General features: G+C 34.1%; 1 protein-coding gene across 2 annotated transcripts in view; it reads left to right on the top strand.

The window, feature by feature from the left end:
• The window catches only part of LOC140434625 (transient receptor potential channel pyrexia-like), a 74371-nt gene extending 50619 nt beyond the window's left edge, over positions 1-23752 (top strand). For both annotated transcript variants that reach the window (XM_072523021.1, XM_072523020.1), the window contains exon 2: positions 7215-23752. In XM_072523021.1, the coding sequence (XP_072379122.1) occupies positions 7219-10167 (2949 nt within the window). In that variant the 5' untranslated portion in view covers positions 7215-7218 and the 3' untranslated portion in view covers positions 10168-23752. The remainder of the gene's footprint in view (positions 1-7214) is intronic.
• The last annotated feature ends 486 nt before the right edge of the window (positions 23753-24238 follow it).

A 24238-nucleotide genomic window follows, 5' to 3' on the forward strand; every position in this document is an offset into this window, starting at 1 on the left:
AGTAAGTTAATAAATTTATTGCAAATTCCTAAAAAAGGCTTTGTTTAAACTTATTTATTTTTCATATATAAACAACTCATATATTTTCATATCTACTGACACATGTCAGTTTTATGAACTAATGTATTTATCATCAATAGTATTTCGATTGTTTATCGAAATAAGTGTGTCTTTTGTTATAAACTTTGCGATCAAATTGCACAAACTTACGTTGCACAACAAAGTGTCACTATACCCCACGCATTTTTACGCATGGTATTCACACATCCGGTTCATACACACGTGACCAAATGGCGAAAATCAAAAGTTTTCCGGCTTAGTTAAGTAAAGTGATTGATCTAACAAAGCCTTAAGAATTCCAGCGTTTATTACGCTATTCTGTCTTCAGCATTATATACTATGAATGGAAGCGTGGACTCTTACTGAAACGATGTTTAAAAAAAATTAACTTTTTCTCTAAAATTGTTTCCTAGACTTTTTTCCATGGAAACCGTCTGTTGTAAACTTTTAATCCAGCTTATGATACATTATATGATCGAACTGATCATATAAAACCCCTCTAAATCCCACACATCTGCAATCAAATTGTGATTACTTATGGTGCACAATTGGTTGTGCAAACGGATCACGCACATACGCAGGCAATAAAATTTCGGTACCATACTCGAACTCCAGTTTTCGGCAACTGGTGGTATTAAATAATAAACTTACTTAAGGACTCTGTTATTTATACATTTAGATACTAAAGAAACACATCTAAAAGTCAAGAGTTTAAAAGAATTTTTAATTATTGCACAACGTGTCGACGAAGCCCGAATGCCCAAAGATACAAAATTGGCAATTAACAGATCAATATCGTAAAAGAAAATTGGTTACGAACGAAATCATACCATAAGTGTATAATTGTTTTTTCTAAACACCCACGTTGCCCACTTCGATAGTAGGTATATGTAGTTTAAAAAATAGCTCAAGATCAATTAATTTATGGGAGCAACTATCAAAACCATCGCATCATAAAGGTACTATATATCAACGTTGTATAAAGAACAAAGAAAATGGGATGGGAACGATAAGATAGTTCATTTTATCTCCCATTGCCATAAAAGCAATGTCCTAGAGTCTTAAAACTTAATTTATATGTTCCTCCTGTGACAAGGTAGAAATCTATTGAATTTGGAATCAATAGGTCCAAAATATAAAACTTATTCATAAATTAGTATAGTTATTAATTATCGTAAAGGAATACATTAAGGATAATTGCCCATTACTGGGCTTATTAGCCCAGTGTGTCTCAGCTCGGTTGTGTTGGGGAATGTTTCCCTTTTCGGGAGTATCCGCTTTACGCCGCGATTGAGCCCACATTTTTATTTTCTCAAATTTTAAATTCTGTCGGCTCATTAAATACTGTTGTATCATTTATTTACTGTTTATTTTTGTTGTTTTTGTTTAATGTAGCATGTACCATGTTCTTCTGAACTTCCATATTTCCGGTCTTCCAGTCACCTTCATGGATGCCTCTTCTCCATTACTTCTTTGAGATGTGTTCTCCAGCTTTTGGGTGGCTGACCTTGTTTGATTTTTTCTGTTGGACCCCATACTCAACCCCATACCCAACTCCATATTTTTTGGCTTTCTAGTGTCATTTATTCGTTCTAAATGACCATACCACAGCATTCTTTTCTTTTGTATTGTTACTATTATATTCAAATCTACAGTCATAATTCTTCTAACTTCATTATTTTTGACATGGTAAAATCTTGGCGTTTCATCTTGAGTTAACCCAAAACACTAAAATACACTAATACTAAAATACACACAAAAACTAAAATCTTTTAATTTTAATTTCCAATCATTTTTTAAACCTTAAAAGTCGGCAACGATCATTATCAAATATGATAATATTTTATAGATATATTTTTTATAAATATAATTATGTCCAGAAAAAAGTAAAAACAGAGATTAATAAGAATTTTGCGAAAATAGTTGAAGACACTACTAGAGGCATAGAAGAACAGTGGAATAAACTGAAGATATCTATTACCACAATTTTGCGTGAATATCTAAAATCAAAAAGAGAAAAGAAGCAAGAATGGATGACAAATAAAATATTGCATATGATGGAAGAGCAAAGAAAATTAAAAGGTAAAAATGGCAAAGAATACAAAAAGTTGCATAAGACTATACTAAAGGAGATAGAAGGAGCAAGAAGCATGGCCGACGGAGAAATGTACGGAAATTGAAACACTACAACGCAAACATGACCATTTCCATATGCACAAAAAAAAATTAAAGAGGTACAGAACATTAGAAAACAACGCAATACAGGCATAGTTGTAGACATTGAAGGCCAGATTTTGACTACCATTGAAGATAAATTACGAAGATGGAAAGAATATATGCAAGAATTATTCGAAGATACAGCACGAAGTTTGACTGAAATAAACAATCCCTACGGCCCAGAAATAAAAAACGAAGAAGCAACTATGGCCATTAAGCGGATTAAAGATGGGAAATCACCAGGAGCTGATGAGGTGCATGGTGAAATTTTAACGACATTTACGAAGCTATTCAACAACATCTACGAGACTGGTTATTTACCAAAAGACTGGCTATTATCAATATTCATTCCACTTCCTTAAAATGCCAACTAAAGTACTCCTTACTATCATTCACTCGCGCATATGCACCAAATTAGAAGAACACCTGAGTGAAGTTCAATTTGGATTCAGAGCAGGACTCGGAGCGAGGGAAGCACTTATTAGTTTGAAACTGCGATGTGTATGCATCTTTCATTGATTTCGAGACGGCATTTGATAAAGTCCCATATGGGAAACTAATCGATATCCTAAAAACATCAGGACTCGATGGTAAGGATATAAGACTGATCTCAAACTTATATCTCCAACAAAAAGCAACAGTGCGATTAGAAAATGAACTGTCCGAGATCTTCACAGTCGAAAAAAGAGTTAGCATACAGGATTGCATATTGCCACCGGCAGTAATTAACATATACTCTGGAAACATCTTTAGGGAGGCCTTGGACGAATCAGAAGATTAGATTGCTGTAAATGGCCAACTTATAAACAATATTAGATATTCAGACGATACAGTGTTGCTGGCAGATAGTGCGCAGGGGCTCCAAAGTATGATGGATAACGTTTTAGAAACATGTAACAAATACGGCCTAAAATTAAATTGCAATAAGACAAAAATAATGATCATTAGTAAGAACAACATAAACGCCCAAATTACAATAGGCGATACACCGTTAAAAAGAGTGGAAAAAATATGCTATTTGGGCTGCAATATTAAGGACACTTAGGATCACAGCTACGAAATAAAAATTCGTATTGAAAAAGCCAGAAGCTCTTTAAACAGCCTTAAGAAGATTCTCTATAACTTATCTTTAAGTATCAATATATAGCATATAGCATAAGAATTTTTAGATGTTACGTCTTTAGTGTCCTCCTCTTTGTAGTAGAAAGCTGGAGCTTAACAGAAGATACCATAAAACGATTGGAGGCATTTGAATTGTGGTGCAACGACGTATGTTGGGGATCTCATATATACAACACACAAGTAACATAACTATTTTCCATAGGCTAAGAAAAGACAAAGAAATTAGTAACAGCGTAAAAAACAGAAACTTGGCTTACTTCGGCCGCATGATGCGTAATAATAAATACCGACTTTCACAGTAGATTCTACAAGGCAAGATTGAGGGCAAGAGAGGCCCTGGACGTAGACGTATATCCTGGCTGGCCAATCTTAGGAAGTAGACTGGTCTAACGCCAACTGATTTATTTCGAGCTGCTGTGAATAGAATAGATATTGTCAGATTTGTAAAATCACAAAGACTAAACTGGCTTGGTCACCTAGAAAGAATGCCAGATAATCGAGCTGTACAAGTAGTCCAGAGATGGAAGCCCCAAGGAAACAGAACAAGAGGAAGGCCCCGTAAAAGATGGATAGACGACGTAGAGAGGGATCTTAAAACCATGAACATCAGGCAGTGGCGAAGGAAAGTATCCGACAGGGCAGAATGGAAGAACATTGTTAAGCAGGCCAAGACTCACAAAGGGTTGTAGCGCCATTAGAAGAAGAAGAAGAAGAGAAGTGAATAGAATAAGATGGGATAAACAACCAGTTTAACTCAAAAAAATTTTAATATCTATTTTAATGTCTTTTAACAAAATCCACAAACATTTTTTTAAAAAGATATACATAAGTGCATACAACAGAACGCATAGCGACTTTTATCAAAACTCATTTATTTCAATAAACAGCTGACGTGTGAATTTACAGTGGCTCAGTCCAAGTAGTCTAAATGCATGGGTATGGTCCGAAATAAATATAAGTATTATCTAACTAATAATACACTGCGATAATTCCTTGTACTGATATGTATTATTATATGTTTAATATTACATATAAGGTAACTATGCAATGTATACACCAGTTAACATCAGACTCAAGTTGGTTATGTTGAAACACACTTCACGTTGTAGAAACACACTTCACGTTGTATAACTAATTACTTCTATACTATGTTTAGACTTTTATACCACTTTCATATTAATTGATATTTTATATTGCTGACCACCTTTTATATTTTTATATAACTGACTATTAACTAAGGCTTATACATATATTCTTCCTATCACTTTAAATGATTTTTTGGTTGTATATACATTGGCTTACATATACCATCTATTTCAGCCTTAAGTTTCTTGGGGGCCTGATAATGCTGTATAACTTGTAAAAGTGAAACCGGTCACCCAACCTTTGTCTTAATAAATACCTACAACAACTTAACACGGATTGTGAGTATTTTCCCTAACATTTTTCCTAACATTCATAACTAAAGTACCATTTTATCGTAGGCTTTTCAAGATCTACATGGGTTAAATGGATAGTTGATCTTCCTTCTATGCGTTTCTCTATAAGCTGTTTAATATACCTCGTGGTTACTAAAGCGACCAGTTATAAAACCGTTTTGATCTAATTCTTTAACTTGTTCTCCAATTCGGTATTTTAGTACTTGTCCATAAAACATTGCTACAGAACATATTACACTAATCCCCATGTAATTTTTGCAGTCTTTCCTGCTCCCTTTCTTATAAATTGAAGATATGTGATGGCTCTATTCCATTCTTTGGGTGGCGGCTCGTCTTTATTGGGCACTTATGAAAAATAAATGCAAGAATCCCCATTAACTTATCTTTGAGTAGTTTGAGTAGTTTGTTACTTATATTTCCTGAACCACCGGCCTTCCCGTTCTTTAGCTGCATGACACTTTTCCGTACTTTTGCTGGAATTATTATTGCTTCTTGTTGAATATTTCCTTCGTAGATTTCTTCTTAAGTTTTTTCCTGAAATTAGATTCCGTCAGGAGCTTATGATAATATTCTTTTCACTCTTGAATGTCAATAAGATGTAGTCTTGCAGCGTCTTTATTCTGAGTTTGTTGTTCTCTAATAACTTTTCACGCTATATTCGCTCTTGCACTACCGGTACACTTATTTACTTTTCCACATGGTTTCACCAGTAGTATTCTTTATTTCACTTGTTACTAATCTCATTTGCTCTTTATATGTATTTCTATCCTCGGCAGTTCCAGTAGCTGTTCATTTGTCGTAAGCTTTCTTCTTCTCTGTCACCAGAATTTCAATGGTCCACCAAAGCAATCCTTTTTTAAATAGTAATTACAAGCTTATTCCCCAGAGCTTCTTTTGCAGCATCATGAATACAATGTTTTACGTTAATATATCATATTTAGCAGACATATTTACGAACCGCCTAAGGTTTAGATGCATACCAGACCACTGGAATATAGCAAACATAGTTCTCATTTATAAGAAAGGTAGCAAAAACTACAGACCTATAAGTCTACTACCAATCGTATGTACGATATTCACAAAGATCATCAACAACATATTAACAAACGCATTAGATGCTGCATAGCCGAGAGAACAAGCTGGCTTCAGAAGTGGATTCAGTACCATAGATCGTATTCATACACTTCGAGAACTAATGAGTAGAGCTGAGCAATATGAAATACCACTAGCATTAACCTTCATAGATTTCGAGAAGGCTTTCGATTCTATATATCCCAAGTCAGTAATAGAAGCTTTGGCCAACCAAGGCATTGACAAACTGTACATAGAAACTTAATAAATATATACAGACAAGCAAAAGCTAAGGTACAAGAACTTATAAGCGACCTAAATGAAAACTAGCAATGAAGTTGGCCTAAAAATGAACTTGACAAAAACAAAAACAATGTACAACGAGCTAGTGGATGTCCAAGATGTAATAATAAACAGCACTGTACTTAAGATAGTATGTAAACCTGGGACAATTAACACACAAATCTGGCTCCTTACTTCCAGAAATCAACAGAAGAATGAAACTAGCTTGGATATATTTTGGTGGAAATGCAGTTATATTCAAATCGAAGATGCCAATCCACCTGAAGAAAAAAGCATTCGACCCAAAGATGTTTGGGTATTGACCAATACATCGTCTTTTTTCAATTTTCTTAACATTGCCCGTATTTTATTTTTTCGCAGGTACCCACAGTGGATCGTAGCATCATCGCTTTAATCACCAGGATTGGTATTCTATTTTTCATTGTACATATTGCATTTGCATTGCAAGTTAATTTTATTTTGTTATTTATTTATTTATGTATATTTTAATTAAAATTACACTTTTTTTTACTGAGTCCGGTGTCTAACAAAGGTACTAATACCGCAAACTACATAACATGTTCGAAGAAAATATTTACTTGAGATAACTTACTATTTAGATAAAAATAATCAAACCAGAGAATCAAGTAAAAGAATAAAAATGAAATGCGCGGAATTTTTTTCTTATAATTAAAGATCAAGAAATACTTGTGATATTAAGAAGAAAGTTATGCCATGCATATGTCAAACCTTTTCTAAGCAGTAGTCTACCTACCGGAAGATAATATGCGTATTATGAAATGGCTAATGCAATAGAGGTAATCTTATCTTAAGCGTACTGTAAGTCAAAAAGTTATATCGTTTCATGTAAAGGTTTTTGTCTCTTATTATAATTCACGCATTCATTTTACCCAGACATATTATATATAAAGATTTAATAAAGCTGTATCTGCAAGGCCTAATATAACATTACTAAATTTATCTAGTTTTTCTTTGTTTTAATGATTGTTTTATTTGTTTCAGTGAAATGGTGTCCGCCTCAGAAAATCACACGTTCTATGGGATGGACAATTACGGCTTACAAGATTCAAGCTGCAACTCAAAAAGATTGGGTAGGTCCGTTAGTGTTAATGTCGACGCTACAAATCTACACCTCTATCGGACTCCTACTTCCAACACTATCTTGCGTTGGAAAAAGGCTACGGATGATCCAGAAAATATTTTCGAAGAAGAGCTTCCCTCAGATGACTTTGAATATATGGAATGTGGCCCTTCACCTCCTGCTGATCACACACCGCACATTTACGAGAGCTTTGAAGAATTTTCAACTAGTGCCGATCTAACAGTTCAAATATGTCACGATACAATCAAAACCAATCTTTTGGAGCACATGAAGGTATCTTCCGGGCGGCATCAACTTTTAGATGATATAGAAAGTAAAAAAATACAGAAAGATAATTTACAAGATCATTTTAAAGGTGCTTCCAAGGTAGAAATTAATACCGCATTCTTATGGGCTGCTTTTATGAAGAGACATGATTTATTAGATGGTTTTCTTAATTTAGGAGCTGACTTGCACTACTTTGAACCGAGTCAAGGATTAAGTGCAATACATTTGACCTCGTTTAGTGGATGTGTGCAAGGAACCAAATTTCTTATAGCCAAAGGCTGTGATGTTAATGCGCTATATAAGTGCTATAGTCCTTTACATTGTGCTGCATTTGGTGATAGTCCAGAAACAGCTTTAATACTACTCAACAATGATGCTAATGTCCAAACTCTTACCAATAGCCCACACAGTTCCCACGAAAGTGTCTTACATTGTGCTGTGCGAGCTAATGCTATTGCTTGCGTTAAGCTATTTACCCAAGAAGGTGCTGATGTTGCCCAAAGTGAAAACTCAGGATTTTCCCCGGTTCATCTAGCTGCTGATTTGGGTCATCCACAGTGCTTAAAAATATTGCTCGAACCAAAAAAGTTTAAAGTAAATACAAAAACAAAAGATAAGGAACAAACACCTTTACATTTGGCAGCTGAAAGTGGTTATGTTGATTGTATAGAGATTCTTCTTGACAATGGTGCCGACGCGAATATTAGAAACCATAGAGCACAATCCCCCTTACACCTTGCAGCTAGAGCTCAAGCTTATGACTGTGTTGAGTTGTTACTAAGGAAAGGTAATTCTAATCCTAACATGGGAGACTGTGATAAAAGAACACCTCTACATTGCGCTGTAGGAAAGGCAGCACGATCTTACGACATCATAGAAATTTTAGTGAATTATGGTGCAGATATTAATACTAAAGACCAATATGGGTATGCACCTTTACATATAGCAGCTTTAAATGAATTGTCACAGTGTGTAGAAGTTTTAGTATATCATGGTGCTGATGTTACAGCTAAATCAAAATTTGGTATGACAGCATTGGGTATAATTACGCGAAAAACACCAGCTTCTCTAGCAATGATAACACAAAAATTAGATTCAGCTATAACTTTACACCATCATCCTGAATCATCTAACAGAGAGGTAGAGCTGCGCCTGGATTTTAGAGGAATATTACAATATTGTCACCCTAGAGAAATAAGCTTTTTAAATACATTTGTCGATGAAGGACAAAAAGAAATTCTGTTACATCCACTATGTTCCGCTTTTCTCTATTTAAAATGGGAAAAAATTAGAAAGTATTATATAGCAAGAATGTTATTTTGTTTTATATTTGTGTTAAGTTTATCATTATATGTATTAACAGCGTTAGCGCATAACTGTTATAACCATGGTAAGAATATGAATGATACTCAACCGCAAAATGTCATAGAACTTTGTGAAAAGAAATCAATGATGGGTCATATGCTTCGGAATAACCCATTTGTTATAGAGATGCAATGGTTTGTGCTAGTTGGTATAACAGGCTGCGAAATACTTAGGAAACTCTATGGATTGGCAGGATATCCATCGGTAAGACAATATCTTTCACATCCTGAAAATATAATAGAATGGACAGTTATAGCAAGTGTTTTTGTCATCTCTTTTATTTATACTGGTCGTACCTATACTTGGCAGAATCATGTAGGTGCTTTCGCCGTACTCTTTGGTTGGACTAATTTAATGCTAATGGTTGGGCAACTTCCAGTTTTTGGATCATATGTTGCAATGTACACGAGAGTGCAAGGCGAATTTGCAAAATTACTCTTAGCTTATTCATGCCTACTTATAGGGTTTACTATCAGCTTCTGTGTTATGTTTCCAGACTCATCAACTTTTGCTAACCCCTTCATTGGTTTAATTACTGTCATGGTAATGATGACTGGTGAATTAAGCTTAGATCTTTTGGTTGATGATGATCCGGAAGATCCACCATTTTTATTAGAAGTTAGTGCTCAAGTTACATATATTTTATTTTTATTATTCGTAACTGTAATTTTAATGAATCTACTTGTAGGTATAGCTGTACATGACATTCAAGGTTTGCAGAAAACCGCTGGTTTGTCAAAATTAGTTAGACAAACTAAACTAATTTCTTACATGGAGCTTGCTCTGTTCAATGGTTATTTACCTCAATATTTGCTAAATTTATTACACTGGACTGCTTTGGTTTCACCGAAAGCATACAGAGTAGTTTTAAATGTGAAACCTCTAAATCCTCGGGAAAAAAGGTTACCAAAAGATATATTGAAAGCAGCACATGACATTGCCAAACAACGTAAAAATTATGGACATACCATTTCGTCTAGAGCAAGCGAAATGACTTACTCAAAAAAAGTTGTTAATAACAACCTAGATCAAAATTCTGAAATTATGGATTGTAATACAGCGTTACCCCTTTTACATAGTAAGATTGAAAAAAATAGTGAGCAAGTTGAACATCTAAGCAAAGAAATTAGAGAACTAAAAAGTGTCATTGAATCAAATCAGAGGCTCGTTGAGCAATTATTAAATACTATTTTACAAAATAGAAAAAATAGTAAATGTTAGCTTTAAATTTAATCTGTTCCAAGAAATTAATGCATCAAATGGTTATTTTAATTTTTTTTTGTTATGTTTATTTGTTTTGGTACTACTATATTACAAATTTTTAGGTCATTGTACATAACAATTTTATACTATGTTTTCCTGTCTGTAAGTTTTTATTATAACATTAAAACCAAAAGGATTTTATTTGCACACATATACACACGCACATAAGAACACAACACCAAAATTCAACAAAACCACGGCAAGTCTGGTATAACTATACATGTAGATCTTTTCAGTTTACAACATCCACCACAGAACTTAGTAGGAGATACCAAGTTTCCAAGTGTGTTTGTTATGCTGAGTTACCCTTCCTGTTTTAGTCCTATATCGATTTTAATGAAATCTAATTTTCATGATTTTCTGCGTGCGCATATTGCATTGTTATTTAAAATTGGGTTTTAGCTTTGTAAATTGGGTCACTGGGTTATGTTTGGACAAGATATTTTTTAAGGTCGTCGGCATACTCAGCAATTAGTTATTACTCTGTCATCCTGGTGCATAAGTCGTGGACTCATACGCACCCTGCGCATCGCCCCGCCTTAAAACTGCTTCAAATTTTATTATTGGTCGAGGGATCTGAAAATGTCATATAAATATAAATATACTTCTAAATATGGGATATTTTCTGCTCTCGGTCTCTGGTTTCGGCTCCCAAATAGGTCTCCGCACCCTGGGACTCCGATTTCGGGGCTCTGCTCCACTCTACGATCTTAGACTCTGTGGCTGGATTGTTTTTCCACCATCAAAAAGTGTTTTATTTTACTTCCTTTACTTTACTTGTGTGAGAAACACCACTAATCCATCAACAATGGAGTTAACGCAGAAGGTTCTTCGAATTCACTGGTCGAAGTCCCTCTGTAAGGGAGTGGGAGTGTTTAAGTGGCAGTGATTTTTCAAGCCCTTACGTCCCATTTGGTCCAACCACCTTGTCAAACGCCTCAAAAAATATGGGCCTGCAAGTAAATGAAAATAAAACTAAGATAATGGCATCAACACCCAACAATAGAGCCAGAAACATCGGCCACCGATTCACGGTTGATAATTCTACCTTTGAAGTGGTGGACAAATTCACATACTTAGGCTCCCTGATCACCAAGGAGAACGTCATGACGGAAGAAATCAAGCGAAGAATAATCCTAGCAAACAAATGCTATTTTGGACTGAGTAGACATATGAGAAGCAGAAACTTAAGCCAAAAAACAAAAATAACCATATACAAAACCCTTATACAACCAGTGTTGACATATGGGTCGGAGACATGGACCATTTCCAAGGCAGATGAAAATCTCCTGCTTATATTTGAACGAAGGATCCTGAGAAGAATATTTGGTGGCATCTCTGAAAATGGTGTTTGGAGAAGGAGGTACAACTACGAGATATATCACAGATATAAACATATATTTGGTGGTAAAGACGTAGTATCGTTTATAAAAATAGGAAGAGTAAGATGGGCAGGACATCTGGCAAGATCACAGCAGAACAACCCTCCTAGAAGAATCCTTATGTCACAACCTGTGGGAAGTAGAAGTAGGGGTAGACCAAAACTCAGATGGAGGGATGGTGTAGATGAGGATGGTAGACAAAGAGGCGCAGCAAACTGGCAACAGTTGGCAATGGATAGAACTGACTGGCGTAATAGACTTGGGAAGGTCGAGGCTCTTTTATAGGGCTGTAGCACCAATGATGATGATGATGACGTCCCATTTGGTGATAACTCGATCATCACTGAAATACTCAAATGTTCATCATCATATTGTGGTTCATCTTGAGCAGCTCGGATAGTTTGACTAATGATATTCCTCCACTGGCCCCGATCATCTGTTACATGTACTGCCTCAGTATACTTTTTGTTGAAGAGCTTTTGCGTAATGTCTGCCCATCGCTGTGGAGATCTGAAGCGTTGGCGTTGACTCTGAGGCCTTCCGTGAACTACCAACCACTCCATTTTGTGACCGCTTCGTTGGATATGACTAAACAACCTTAAAATTCGACCTTAAACAGTTTTAGATAGAGACTGATTGGGCTTAATTTCATGGGATTCGAAGCAGTCGTCTTCATGTCCACATTTTAAAAGCGGCTTTACTGTCCATGTCTCGCATGCATAGTAACATAGAGAAACGACTAGAGTTGGGATGAATCTCTTCTTGTTTGTCATAGTAATGTAACGATCACATCGTACCCCGTTTAGTTCAGTCATTGCTGCTTTTCCTAGTTGTAAGCATCTTCGAATTTCGGGTTCATAACTCTTACCTGTGGTGAAGTCGGAGGATGTACTCTAAAACGACATTTTTCTTGGACCAGAACCACAAATCTTGTGGTTATAATTACTTATAGCCTTGCCAAAGATTTATGGAACTAACCGCAGATGTACTGTATACGTAAAAGATGTTTCAAATCATTACAACTTTATTCTTTTGACCTCACTGTCTCCATAATGTCTAGATAGACTTACGCCTGTTCCGTAAAAACTGAAACTTGTTGCTTAATTATTTTATTTTTCTTCTTGTTTGTTGATTTCTGCCAAATTATTTGTTCACATATTTTACACGTGTCTTATACATGCTTAGATCATAATTCTACCTCTTTTACGGATGCCCTGCACTTCGTTGTCTTATTGTTGATTTATCTCAAGCGATTCACTCTTCTTTATTTGAACCTTAAATATGTTCATTCCTTTTTTATTGTTTAAAGTCCAGTGATTCTTCGTTCTCTGTCTGGGGGCATCTTTTCAGCTCTTTTACAGCTGAAATATCTTTACTTTCTAAATTAGTTTTTGCTTTAATAGCATGCTAGGTTTTAAAGTTGTCTTGTAGATTCTTAGTTTGGTCCGGATGTTTTGTTTTAGTATATTTATATAGTTTGAATATTCATCCATTTTTGTTCTCGTTTTCTGCGTCAATATCACCAAAAATTATGCAATATGAATTCTCGTCAATACACCACTAACATTTTGATGTACACATTTGCATATAAGTACAATAATTGTCTTCTGTCCTAAATTGCTTTTAAAAAAATTGAATATGGTGGAATAGTTAGAGTGAAGACAAGATAATGGCATACCGAGGTTAGCCCTGTTTTAAGTTGTAAATAATCTGGACTTAGCTAATTAATCTGGAAGTATATCCTAATAAACTCAATCAGAAAATTAAAATCTACACAATACTCTTTGTTTAGGTTCTTTATGTAAAAATATATTCTTCGATTTTTTTACAAATTTGAAGTCTCAAATCAAAAGTATATACACAAATACAAACATATCCTCTTGATGCCGTTGTTTCTTGGAGCAGTGTGTATAAAAGACCTTGGGGAGACATATTTTTGGAAAGTTTTGTGATGTGTCATTGAATAACAATCATTTGTTGCACATAAAAAAACATAAAATCAGAAAAGAGAACGGTTGTTTAAAAATCCCATTCTTAAATTAGTTAGTAATCAAAACAAAAAACATATTATGGTCCTAAAAAATGTATGTATTGATTTGAATATAGATTATATTTCTTGTTATTAGCATTCAAATGCTGTCGATATTTATTAATATTGTAAAAAATATTCTTAAATCATAAAGATATTATTATGATATTTTTCTGTTTGTGCTGCTGATATGATATATTCTATGTTTGTCTTGTTTTATAAATTTTTGGGACGAAGAACATAATTCAAAATTAAAAAAAAAGATTAAGTCAAAACGAGTTCATGGTCTCAAGTAAAAAACTATATGAAGTCAATGCTCTCTCACAACATTTTTGTTTAACATTAACCAAGGCTGAGTCACTTATATTACGAAGCAATTGTACACTAGCACTTCGAAATACACTTCGTATTCTATCTTTCATCTCATCCCCTTTTGTTGGAGGTATTTTATAGACTTCATTCTAAACGTAACCCCAAAAAAATAAGTCCATTTTATTAAAATCTGGCGATTTGGGTGGCCACACTACTGGTCCATTTCTTCCAATCCATCTATCGGGAAACTGATATTCAAGTTCACCTTAAATCTATGAATTATGGTGAACAGAAGCACGGTCATGCAGAAACCACATTTTTCACGTATACGAAGTGGAACGTCTTCCAATAATATAGGCAATTGATTTACTAAAAAATCTAAATACATCTCAACGTTTAGATTTTCTTCCAAAAAATATACTCCCACGACATGGTTACCTGTGTTACAAGTGTATACCCTACGTCCAAGTTGGTAGTTTTTGAATAGTTGATGTTGCTGTAGAGCTTCTTTTGAGTCCATCCTTGCTTTAACTGGTATTGAAACCTCTTCCCCGCTGGGGCGCTCATCCTCGCTCTCTGGACCTTTACGGACCTTTCATCCTTTGCAACTTGACTACTTTTAAGTAGCTTCTTCGGAAGTATAGCATGTAAGAGGTTTCATTTCCATTATTTTTTTTTTTTTCATCTTGCGTTCAGTGTTTCCTGTGGAGGTTGCTGATCAACGTGGCTATTTGCAACTTTCGAAATAGCTGCACGGAATAATTCTACCGATATCATTTCGAACCATTTACGAAGGTTTCGCAGCCAAGAAATGCTTTTACGTTACACGCTTCTTCTTTTAAGGTGTCAGGTTTGCAGAAACGCATTCAGGGCGCTTTGGGGCTCCACATTCTGTGGATTCCCCACTAAAGGGGCCTGTTTCGCACAGTCTCTGATATGTATTTACTTATCAGAGTACCGTTGTTTACAGACTCTAGGAATGTGCCTTCGAAAGTATTTTCGAATTATTTCGATGATAGGTCATCATAATTTGCTGGGGTAGCTTCGAGGTTTCCCAAGGAGCGGTCTATTTCGGCAGCGTATCTGTCCAATTTAGATATTTTGAAATTGAATTTCGGGAATTCTGTCGTTTTCACTATTGCGTACGTTTAGTTAGAGCAACTAGACGTTGCTGTGTTAGATAGGATCGTAGACCGTCCTTGTGCAGGCGCCGTAAATTACGCCACTTCTGAAAGTCATGTTGGAGTTATACGCCTTCCTCCATATTCTGCTGTAGAACGATTTTTATAGTTTCGGATCGTGGATCAGAGATATGTCGTTAAGTTCCGCCCATTATTCGATGGTCTGTCCGCAATTGTTCGTTTCTGCATATGCCCACACTGTGTGATAGCTGTTGAAGGCACCTACTAAATTCGAATTGGACGATTGGAAGTTTTTGTGAGGGTGAAATAGAAATTTCGTTCTTGGAGGGTTGTACACAGAAGTTTCTGTGCAATTGTCGAGTTTAACGGAGATTGCTGTTCGTTGCTTTGACAGCCAGGCCACTTCTTGTAAAAATAGTGCTGTTGTGTGTTCTGTGGGGGATCTCAACGGCACGTTTTTTTTTTGTCTTGGTCTCATCTTCCTTGTCATCAGTAATTCCCTCGATATTGATATCATCAGATATCGGTCTGAAAAGAACCGTGTTTGAGCATTCATCTTGAGCTCTGTCTTTTTTGTTCACGCTTGGATTTTTGCATTGAAACGTTATTTTAGAGAAGAATGTGGTAAAAATATAGAGGAATTGGATTAATAAACACATAAAGCGAGCTGAATGGCATAAAGTTCATACATCATATAAATGTCTATTTCTTTCGTGACCAGCACAAGAATCTACACAGAAATGCCGATAATACGATTATATATGTATAACGAATAAGTGTTTATTTAACTTTATTTAACTTTTGGAGAATTTGATTGTTTCCATTGTTATCCACCTACGGTTTTTACTAATTCTAATATAACCTTTGACCCCACAGATATATCATTCCTGATATTTAAACGTCACGAAATATAGTATGTATTACATTTTGCCTTTATAGACTAATTATTACACTGGTAAAAATAAAAATAAACATGCACAAATTGCCCTTGGTGTATAAATAACTATAATAATGAAGTGACTTCCGTTATGAAATAAGAAGATGGCGATGTTGTGTCACGAATCTCTACCTTTTTTAAGCGAAACTTGTTTTTAATTATTATGTGATTCTTTTACATCCACATTTTCTATAGCTTTAAGTAATACATTTAAAATCTGTACGGGATAAATAGTTGAAATAACTGTGTATAGGGTGTTCGCAAATTACCCACGAGAAAACTGTTAATTGTAAAGCTCATTTGACGTAATAACGTTTTTCATCCAGATAATATCTTTTGAGAAACAAATAAGTAGTGTTGATATCATCATCACTATCATTAGCCTTTATTTGTCCACTGCTGAACGCAGACCTCCCGTAAAATTTTCCGCCTAATTATATTTAGAGCTTCTTTCATCCAATTTGTGGCGCTTTATATCATCCGTTAATCTAGTCGATGGTCGTCCTCTGCTTCGAGTGTTGATATATTGATATACAAAACACAAAACAATTTATAAGCAAAATTGATTTACAAACTGGACCATCAACATATTTCAACTACCCAACATGAGCAGAAGAGAAAAAATAGTTATACGTAGACTGATAATCAGCAATACTAGATTAACTTATGGGGACTGGATAGTTTCAAAAAATCTACCTCTATGTTCAAAATGCAATGTATCATTAACAGTAAAGCATATGCTTACAGATTCTTCTTCTTCTTATTGTGTTGTCTCCTTTCGAAGGTTGGTGATACAAATGGCAATTGGAGCTTTGGAAACTGCTGCACGATAGATTTTTTTGCATGAGCGGTCAAACCATCTCCTCAGGTCTTTCAGTCACGAGTTCTGGCGGCTTCCAACTGATCTCTAGCACTGAACTTTACTTTCCAATATTATTTGGAGTAATTCGTATCTTTCACCTCTCAACACATAACCCAAGTATTGTATTTTTCTCTCTTTAATTATGCTTAGTAACTTTTTGTTTACTTATGCGCCGAAGTATCTCACCATTGGTAACTTTTTGTATCCATGGAATTCTCAGCATCCGTCTGTATATATATATACATTTCAAAAGCATCTACGTATTCTTTTTTCTGTTTCAGAGTCCATTGTCCAACTTTCACAGCCATACAGCAAAACAGAGAAAACGTAACATCTGATCATTCGAATTCTAAGCTCTAGACTAAGGTCTGATCTTGTAAAGAATATTTTCATGTTAATGAGTGTTTTCTTCGCTTGCTCGATTCTGATAGGATTTCTTTTTTTTTTTTTTATTACTGGCTGTTGATATTTGCTCCCAAATATTTTATGAAATTTACTTGTTCTATTATTTGTCCCTTGGAATTCAAATGCATACAACTACCGCATTTATTATATTTTGTAGTTCTTGTGCGTTGCTTGCTATTAGGACGGTATCATCAGCGTACCTGACGTTGTCTATGCTGGTTCTGTTAATTTTGATTCCACCTTGAACCTCTTCTAATGCTTTTCTGAATATAGATTCCGAATACAGATTAAATAATAGCGGTGATAAGACGCAACCTTGTCGCACTTCTCGTCGGATTCGTATATCTTTGGATGTTGTGTGCTCTATTTCAGTTGTTGCCGTTTGGTGCCAATATAGTTCTGAGATAATTCGCAAGTCTTGTTCGTCAATTCCAGTTGTTCTCAGAATTTCGATGATCTTTTGATGGTTAACGCAGTCAAATGCTTTTCGATAATCAATAAAACATGCATATACATTTACATTCATATCTCTGCATCGTTGTGTTCACACATTTAAGGCAAAAAGAGCTTCTCGTTTTCCCAGTCCATTTCGAAATCCGAATTGAGTGTCACTCATCTGAAATTCACACTTCTTGTAAATTCGTGTATGAATGATTCTGAGAAAAGTTTTAAGGACATGAGACATCATGCTTAATATTAGATAGTCATCGCAGTCTAAGGCATTGAATTTTTTTTTGAAATGTTAGGAATGTTGATTTTAACCAGTCTGATGGTATTTTACCTGTGTCATATATCTTATTGAATAGTGCTGTCATTAAGTCGAGGCTTTACTTTCTTTGTCTGCAATTAATTTAAGTAATTCGACACTGATATTGTCTGGACTGATGGTTTTTCCGTTCTTCTGAGCTTTTTCTGCATAAATTACTTCTTCTTTTGTTATTTTTGGACCTTTTTCATTTATGCGATCATCCGTGGATGGTTTAGAACAAGGTTAGCAAAGGCTCTCCAGTTTGTCTTTTATACCTATAATTATCTCGTTATTATTATTTCTTAATATTGTTTTTTGTCTCGTGCTTACAGATTGGATTCATTAAAATAACAAACGAACAAAATATGATCTTAATGAGCAACTAAAAGTGATCCTCCAACTAGAAGAATTCCAAAACTTCTTTTTACGAGAAAACCTCTTTTTACCTCTTCGCTCTTCACTTCGTGTATTTTTCAGTCCGTCTTACATTAGGAATGGCCAATGCAAATGATAACGGATGACCGTGTTTGGTCAATTTTATAAAAACGGCTCACAGGTGTTGAACCAAAATCGAAAACAAGTTTTTGTAATTTCTAAAATTGGAAAATTTCTTTCTTGTGATGAAAGTGATTCTGGTATTTTAACTCAATATTGCATTGTAAGACACTCAGTTATATTTTTGAATGAAAGAGAGATGAATACATTTCCAAAATGTTGTATTTGTCTAAATCTAGATTACTGATTCGGCTTTTGAAACCAGCTCTAACTCTTCTTCATTCTTTTGCATATTTGATATAATTTTTATTTTATATTTTTATTTCTTAAATTATTTCAACAGTAAAACGTGGAAAAAGTTATTTATCTTCAATTGTAAGTCAAATAATAACAATGTCCTCTGAAATGTATTGATGTGATTAAATCTATAGATTATAAGGATATCTTTTCCTCGGAGCACACTAGATCGCTCCGGAGGTCAAAAAACCCTTTTAATTATTTACTAGTTCGCTCCTAAAACCGTATACTAGTTTGCTCCCATGGTCAAGCGGATTAAGTATTAAGTTCTAAGAAAACTAATATCAGCAAAATTGGTACTGTGACTTTTGTATTTTTACGTATTTTACATATTTATATATGAGCCAGTGAAATTAGATTATGTATTTAGATTATATCCACTTGATTTTTGTCCCTATTTTGAAAAATGTTAGTGACTGATTTAGAAATTTTATTAGAAATTTTAATCTGGTTTAGGATTTTTGTTAGATATTTTGAGATTAATTCTGTTTTTAAAAATTACTGAAATAATTTGTGGTGATTCGAAAATATACGAGACAAACCCATACAAGTGTAAAAATATCCGGAATATCTTCTACCTTTACAAAATTAAACAAATATAAATTAAAACAAGGCATTTATTTTGGTATACATCTAAATGAAATCCATTTGACAAAATCAAATCTACTAATTTTATTTTGCTTTCACTATTTTGCAGAAGTTCATATTTTATATAGGTGTCAATTTGATAATCTTTTAAAACTTCTAAAAATTGAAATGTATTAGGGCGCTGCCAACATTTCATATTATTAGCAAGCATTTTATGTAAGTTATATTTGTAATTGTCAATAACAAGCATAGACTTTCGCTTTTTTCCCTTTTCGACTATTTTCGCTTAAAATTTCACTTATATCAAATTTCTCTATGGTTCACTAGAGACATTCAAACCGTAACTAAAGTAATAATATTGAGATACGCACCCTCTTTATTTCTTATCATAAAATTTCAGGTAGAATAGTAATTACCAATCTTTTCTAAGAAATATATTACTCAAACCCAATCAAATATTGGACAAGGGAATATGAGCTCTAACATCATAATACTTTAGTGATAATATCGTTATAAAATTTTAAATAAGAAGTAGTTTTGTATTTAGGTAACTATAAAGTTTGAGAAAGATGTATTAAAAATTTTATTAGTAAAATGTATCCAAGTACCTTCTTTATGAAGACAACATTCTCTATTTACGCTAACCCTAGCTATTCATTATAATTCATTGTGTACCTACTAAAGGCATTTTTAAACTATCTTTTCTAAGAAATGGCCAGAGCAAATTTACTTTTGGCCTTTTTCTCTAGGGTATTAAAATCTGACCGCCGGAGCAATCTAGTATAATATGCACTTTTCCTTGCAACGATATATGTAATTTATTGAGTTTTTCGATAATATTTACTAAAAAGCGTAATTCAATAACCACTTTTATTAATTCTTGTACAAGTATTTGACTGTCATTCATAAATAAGTCAATTTTTTATTGCGACTCATAAAACCGCTGGAATTTTATTTAATATACTTCCTTTTCTATCGGTTCATTCTTAGTCAATATTTTTCTCATTACATATTATGGTTTGACAGTTTTTTACGTTTTATTTCTTCTGTAATCTCAATTAGTAGTATTGAAGCTAAACTAATTAGAATCGTGTGGAATTCGAATAATATAGGTGACACGAAACTTAAGCAGCCTCCTAGATAGTAACAACAAAACAAAGGTTTTGTTATTATTGTTTTATTTAACAAATAGTTTTATATTATAGTGAAAAAAATGTTAATATACAAAGTTGTAACACATCAAGGAACTATTATATGACGAAAAATTGCGTATTTAAAAAATATGTCTCCACAATAACAAATTTCAATATTGTAAAAGCGAATAGTATGTGGAATTATGTTGTCTTTTTAAGTGTTTCATTGATATGACTACTATTATAATACATCCCTAAATATAAAATCTTTAATATATTAAATTAATTTTGTTTCCTAGATTATAGAAACATGTAACAGAAGCACAATCGCCTACTAAATCTTTATTGAATACAAATGGCTATATTTTATTATTACATTTTCATATACACTTAACATATTTTCTTCTTATTTTGTGTTATCCTTATAACGTTATATTGTCTTTCGTTTATGTAACAAATAGTTCTTTGTCTCTATCTATCTATTATATCAGTAATCCTTTTTCTGTGTTGATTATACTATATTTTTCGTCTCACGTAGCGTAGGTTTAATTCATCAATCTTGCATCTCCGTAAATTCCTTACTAATGTGTTATCAGATGAAAAAATGTATTATCAGATATCATCATCATTAACCTGTACGCGTCCACTGCTGGACATAGGTCTCCCTCAGCTCTTTCCATATGTCTGTCTTGTGCGGTTTGCATCTAGTTATTGCTAACACGCTTCAGGTTATCAGTTTATCTAATTGGTGGGCGTCCTCTGCTCCGTATTACTTCTGACCTTGGTCTCCACTCTAAAATATGTTTTATCTATCGGTTGTCTGATAATCTGGCGACGTGTCCTGCCCAATTCCATTTTAAGGACGCGATTTTTTCGATAGCGTCTGTTGCTTTTATTCTACGACGCATTTCCTCGTTTGGGATTCGGTCTCACAGAGACACCTAACATCTGGTGCTCCATAGCCATCTGAGTCACCCGAATCTTATTAACTGCCTTTTTGTGAGTGTTAATGTTTCCGCTCCATAAGTGAGTACAGGTAACACACATTTAACAAAGACTTTCCTTTTGAGGCATATGGGTAAATCCGATTTAAATACATAGTTTAATTTACCAAACGCTGTCCAAGCTAATCCTATGCGATGTGTGAGCTCACATGTCGGGTTATCTCTGACCAAACGCTTGTGTGTCCTAGGTATTTATACGATGTAGTCTGCACAATATCCCTTCCATCAACAGCAATATTTCGATTTAGCACCAGATTAGTCATTATTTCAGTCCGTCATGTTTCATCCGTCGATCGGATTAGCCAAGCGGGCTGGGCGGCTGGCTTCTCCTTCGCTTCAATGCGAGAGATGTCAGTTCGATCCCCGGCCCGGTGTGCAGAAAACAAAAAGGCTAACGCAGCAGTTTAAAATTCTAAAATGAATCTGCGGCTTAGTCTAGAATATGCTGGTATCTGATCGGCCTATGGTGGAGCAGTACGGCAAGAGATAAGGGCTTGCGGCTAGGTGATACTCCTCCATAGATCCCTACCGGAAGGGCGTCGAACGCCTAAATACCGGGTATATATATATATATATATATATATATATATATATATATATATATATATATATATATATATATTAGTCATTATTTGCGTCTTGTTCATATTAACCTTTAGTCCGACTTCCAAGGAAGCGTGATATATCTAAAAAATGATTACCACTAGAATAAAGGCACATATCACATTGTTTTACCAACCGATGGATACACTGCTTAAAGAAATCTTGTGACTGTTCCTGGAAGAATTATTTTACGGCATTTTGTATTTCTTCTTCCGACTGAAAACGATTACCTTTTAACGCCTTTTTCATTGGCCCAAAGATGTAAAAATCGCAAGGTGATAAGTCAGGACTATAAGGTGGATGCTATAATATTCTTTATTTATTTCATTGCAGATTTTATTTAACTAATTTGGCAACATGAGGATGTGCAATAACGTGCAGAACACTAGTGAGAGCTTCCTTGAACATTATAGTTTTAATGCTTAAGGAAGCTTATGCAAAGATTCATTATACAGGTTTTCGTTAATTAGGCATCAAGCTTACTGGATGGTTTAAAATATTGACACCAAGACTCGTCGTCAGAGATTATTGACAAAAGAAAGTCATAATTACCGTTTTGCCTGTATTTCGTGAGATGTTGCAAATATATACCCATTTGCAAGCTTTTATGATTCACTGACAAAAAACTAGAATCCCATTGCACACAAACTTTGCTGTAAGCCAGCGCTTATTTACAGATCCCATACTTACACAATTTTTTAAAATTGCTCTTATTCAACGATTTTCTCCATTCAAACCTTCCACACATGCCACATTCCTGTCTGTTGAGTCAGCACACACAGCACCTGGTTGCAGCTTATCATTCGCCTCCTTTCTTCCACTCTTAAATTTACACCATTCCTTGACAGTTGTATGCGCAAAATATGCGTTTCCATATACTGCTTGCTTTCGCGTATGAATATGCAATGGTTGCAAACCTTTAGTTCACAAACATAGAATGACCGCACGGTGGTTATATTTAGACGGATTTTTAACAACAAAAGCCATTTTAATAAATCACATTACTTAAAATCTGAGTCAAATACAAATGATTGAAATTGATCAGTGTGACTTTTACATACTTAACTACATTGCAGAGCATAGTTGAGTGATTACAACCATTTCTAAGGCTAACCTAAAAAACGATGGGTTCCAATTGAACAAACGTATAGTTTTGTTAAATTCTCTTTTCTGTTTTCTTCAATCTACTTTTTTGTATATATATACTTTTACCTACGTGATTATCGGTACCATGGTTTAAGATTATTTTATAAATGACGTTTTTTGATGATGATGTTTTTTTTTGTGTCCCCTTTGTTAACTATTTTTCGTAATTATTAATTTGTTATCACCAAAAACATAGTATCTCATCAAAATTAAATTTGCATATATTATATACATACCTACTATAATTTTTCATTCTAATCGCTTTACTCATATAAAATTGAAATAAAATGACATTAATTTAAGGCTAAAATTAATATACTCGTACGTATTATATTTCTGTGAAAATATGACTTAGGTGTAATTTTTTAATAAAAAGATATTCAATTTTAGATAAAAAGGCCATCTTGCCATTGAATGTGTGATACTAGATCTAGTTATAATGTTGATTTTGAATAAATGGTAAAAGGAAAAAATTGTTGTTTATTTTAATACCTTCTATACCTAAGATCTAATAAAAACCTTAAATCCCAAACAGGCTATCTATAGCATATAGGACGATAACGTTTGATTCATACATTTAAAAAGCTTAAATATAAGGTTCGGAAAATCTTCACAGGAAAAACCTAAAGAAAAAGCAGGTACTGAAAAGCCAAAAGAAAAGAATCTACCTAGCCATTCAAACGGTAACATCTTCGATTACTTAGAACAACAGTGACAAAATTATGTACACTATATTTCATGAATTTGCAGCAATTTTAGATTAGGGATGAACGCTTTCACTTAAACAGTCATTAAAGTTAAAAGCAAATTCTTCCAATATTTGAGACACTTCCAAGATTTTACATTCATTTAGAGAAATATACAATTATTAGTGTAAAATAGAAGAAAATTACAAATTCTGTTGTTTCTAAATTTTAGTGGTAAGTATTTACTGATAAAATAATAA

This window comes from Diabrotica undecimpunctata, chromosome 2 (assembly GCF_040954645.1).
Source record: "Diabrotica undecimpunctata isolate CICGRU chromosome 2, icDiaUnde3, whole genome shotgun sequence".
NCBI lineage: Eukaryota > Metazoa > Arthropoda > Insecta > Coleoptera > Chrysomelidae > Diabrotica > Diabrotica undecimpunctata.